The sequence below is a fragment of the Eurytemora carolleeae genome, unplaced genomic scaffold (genome assembly GCF_000591075.1).
Source record: "Eurytemora carolleeae unplaced genomic scaffold, Eaff_2.0 scaffold178, whole genome shotgun sequence".
NCBI lineage: Eukaryota > Metazoa > Arthropoda > Copepoda > Calanoida > Temoridae > Eurytemora > Eurytemora carolleeae.
In genome coordinates, this window is record NW_019396294.1 from 288,437 (window position 1) to 291,508 (window position 3,072).

The 3,072-nt window shown below is 35.5% G+C and overlaps 1 protein-coding gene across 1 annotated transcript in view; it reads right to left on the reverse strand.

Annotated features, from left to right (window-relative positions):
* Window positions 1-3,072, reverse strand: part of LOC111700381 (trichohyalin) — a 22,668-nt gene that overhangs the window by 8,433 nt on the left and 11,163 nt on the right. Inside the window, exons 5-6 of the mRNA XM_023471269.1 lie at window positions 2,330-2,563; window positions 1,894-2,015 (exon numbers count right to left, since the gene is read on the reverse strand). Of these exons, the coding sequence (XP_023327037.1) occupies window positions 1,894-2,015; window positions 2,330-2,563 (356 nt within the window). The remainder of the gene's footprint in view (window positions 1-1,893; window positions 2,016-2,329; window positions 2,564-3,072) is intronic.

Below are 3,072 nucleotides of genomic sequence, written 5' to 3' on the forward strand. Positions count from 1 at the left end.
TGTACAGTGTACTGCACGCACTGGAGTATACATTTGAATTTGTACTGCTGAGAGTTTGTTTATGTAATAGATATTTTAATGTTAAAAGATAAAAATTTAAGAATATTTCCCTCAAATACTGGAGTATACATTTGTTTAAACAGTGTACTGCAAGCACTGGAGTATACATTTATTTGTACAGTGTACTGCAGACATGCACTGGAGTATACATTTGGTTGTACAGTGTACTGCACGCACTGGAGTATACATTTGTTTGTATAGTGTACTGCACGCACAGGAGTATAAATTTGTTTGTACAGTGTACTGCACACACTGGGGTATACGTTTGTTTGTACAGTGTACTGCACACACTGGAGTATACATTTTTTTGTACAGTGTACTGCACACACTGGAGTATACATTTGTTTGTACAGTGTACTGCACACACTGGAGTATACATTTGTTTAAACAGTGTACTGCACGCACTGGAGTATACATTTGTTTGTACAGTGTACTGCACACATGCACTGGAGTATACATTTGTTTGTATAGTGTACTGCACGCACAGGAGTATACATTTGTTTGTACCAGTGTACTGCACGCACTGAAGTATACATTTGTCTGTACAGTGTACTGCACGCACTGGAGAATACATTTGTTTGTATAGTGTACTGAACGCACAGGAGTATACATTTGGTTGTACAGTGTACTGCACGCACTGGAGTATACATTTGTTTGTATAGTTTACTGCATGCACTGGAGAATACATTTGTTTGTACAGTGTACTGCACGCACAGGCGTATACATTTGTTTGTACAGTGTACTGCACGCACTGAAGTATACATTTGTCTGTACAGTTCCCAGTTAGGGTTATATTCGCTGAATTGATTAACTTTAATGGGGGGAAAATGTTGAAAAAAGTTAAGAAAAAAAACTTGAACTATAACAATGTTTTTCCCAAGCATGGGGAAGGGGGGCGAGGTTCTTAAAAATATATATTCCCTGAGAGTGGCCTTTTTTTACAATTGCAGCCTCAACCAATTGACTGGTTAAAAATTAATAAGAAATTCTTGTTGTGTAACTAAAAAACTGTGGATTAATCTCTATAAAAGTAAGTTCAGGATTTATACTGCAGAGATAATGAAGTAAATTGTCATGATTAACACATTTTAAAATTAAACAACGACACAATATATTTCACTTTGTTACATAGTGAATCGTACAAACCAGTCCAACCACTATGAAGGGTAACACTCCCCTTTAATATACTGGTCTATAATGGCGCACTTTGCACTGTAATAAAATCCGCGAAAACAATTTATTTAGCATCTTACCCAGGTAATAAATTTAGTTAATGACGAGGTTTTGTACTCTAAATTCTAACAAGGAAAAGATACTAAAAATTAAAAATTAAAATTATATAAACCTTGATTAACGGTGCATTTATACATTTCAGTTTGAAGAAGGTTTAAAATAGGACAGAAACCCTCTGGCTAAGACTTAAATTTTTTTTTCAATTCATCTATCTATATGAAGTTGTAATCTCTCTTTGTATGTTTGTTTGTCCGATCATAACTCAGAAACCCCCAGACCAACTTGTCTCAAATTTTGATTGGGGAACTCGGGAGAACCATGGGAAGTTCTTAGTTTGGTTTTGAGACTCTATGTTGAGTGAGTCATGGGAAAAAGCTAAAATCGTAATTTACGACCAAACTTGAAGATTTGAAGTTAAATCACAATACAGCAAATATATGTTAACCCTGTAGGTGGCTGAACTGCCTATACTGCATCTTGAATCATCGATTCAAAGTTAAATTCATGAATCATGATCGGATTTGAATCGGAAATTCAAGATTTAAACAGGTAGATTTATAAATTTATAAAATTCTGTCCTCTGCCCCCTGCTCCAGGTACCTGAGTTCATCCTGGTCTCCGACCATAGGCAGACCGTGCTCAACTCTCCGGAGAAAATCTTCAGTTTTCTTTTTTAATCTTTGTAACTCCTGCTTCCGATCAAACTCTATCATATCCAGAACCTTGATGAAATATTTATTCAACATCTATACATATAACNAAATAAATACTTTTTATTTAGGTTTAAACCCACTGTACTCTATGATACCAACTCAGTCATAAGGAAACATTTTTCGACAAATTTCACTGTACAGTATAAACCTAGCCAGGCAAAACTAGGAGAGTTATGCCCGCCCCCTGTTTTTAGTTTATGGATACAAACAGACCGACAAACAGAAAGTTTAGAACTCTATTCGCTGAATCAATGGTAATTATTACCCGATCTTAATTATGATTATTACAATTTCGATTATTTAAAAAAAAATTTAAAACCTACCTTTGTCACCCCTTTCTCTAATTCTGAAGCGTCTGTAAGTTTAGTAAGCTGCATCTGAAACTCTGTTGAATGTCTCTGTGCTTGTTGAATTTTCTCCGCAAATTCTTCCAATTCGATCATTTTGGTTGACGTGATCGCGATTCTCCGGGATAATTCGCGCAGCTCGTGTAGCGTATCTCCGATTGGTTCTCCGTCTTTCCGCCCAGTACTTTTCTTTCGTTTCTGATCATCTTCCTGTAAAAAGGAAATAGCACACTATAGTTTCAGTAGAAGTAAATATTTCCATTTACTGAGAGCGCCGATTGAAGGATTCATAACTCTAATTGGGTAATGAGATAGATAGAAAGATGGATGTGATATTGGTTCAGAACAGACAACAAACACATGACTGCAGAACCCTGATTGGATCAGGCGCTAATGGACTCGACATACAGGAGTGATAGGGAAATAGATAGACGACATTAAAGCAATATTTAACTATACACTTTTAAAATCCCTGATTTAGTAAAATGTGTCTGTTTACACTGAACAATTGCTGTTTCTCATGCTCATTATAACTTGATTCTTAAAGTCTTCCTATTTCACAGGTAACATATAAGAAGTTGAGGTAACATAAAAGAAGTTGAGGTAACATAAAAGAAGTTGAGGTAACATAAAAGAAGTTGAGGTAATATAAAAGAAGTTGAGGTGACATAAAAGAAATTGAGGTAACATAAAGAAGTTGAGGTAACATAAAAGAAGTT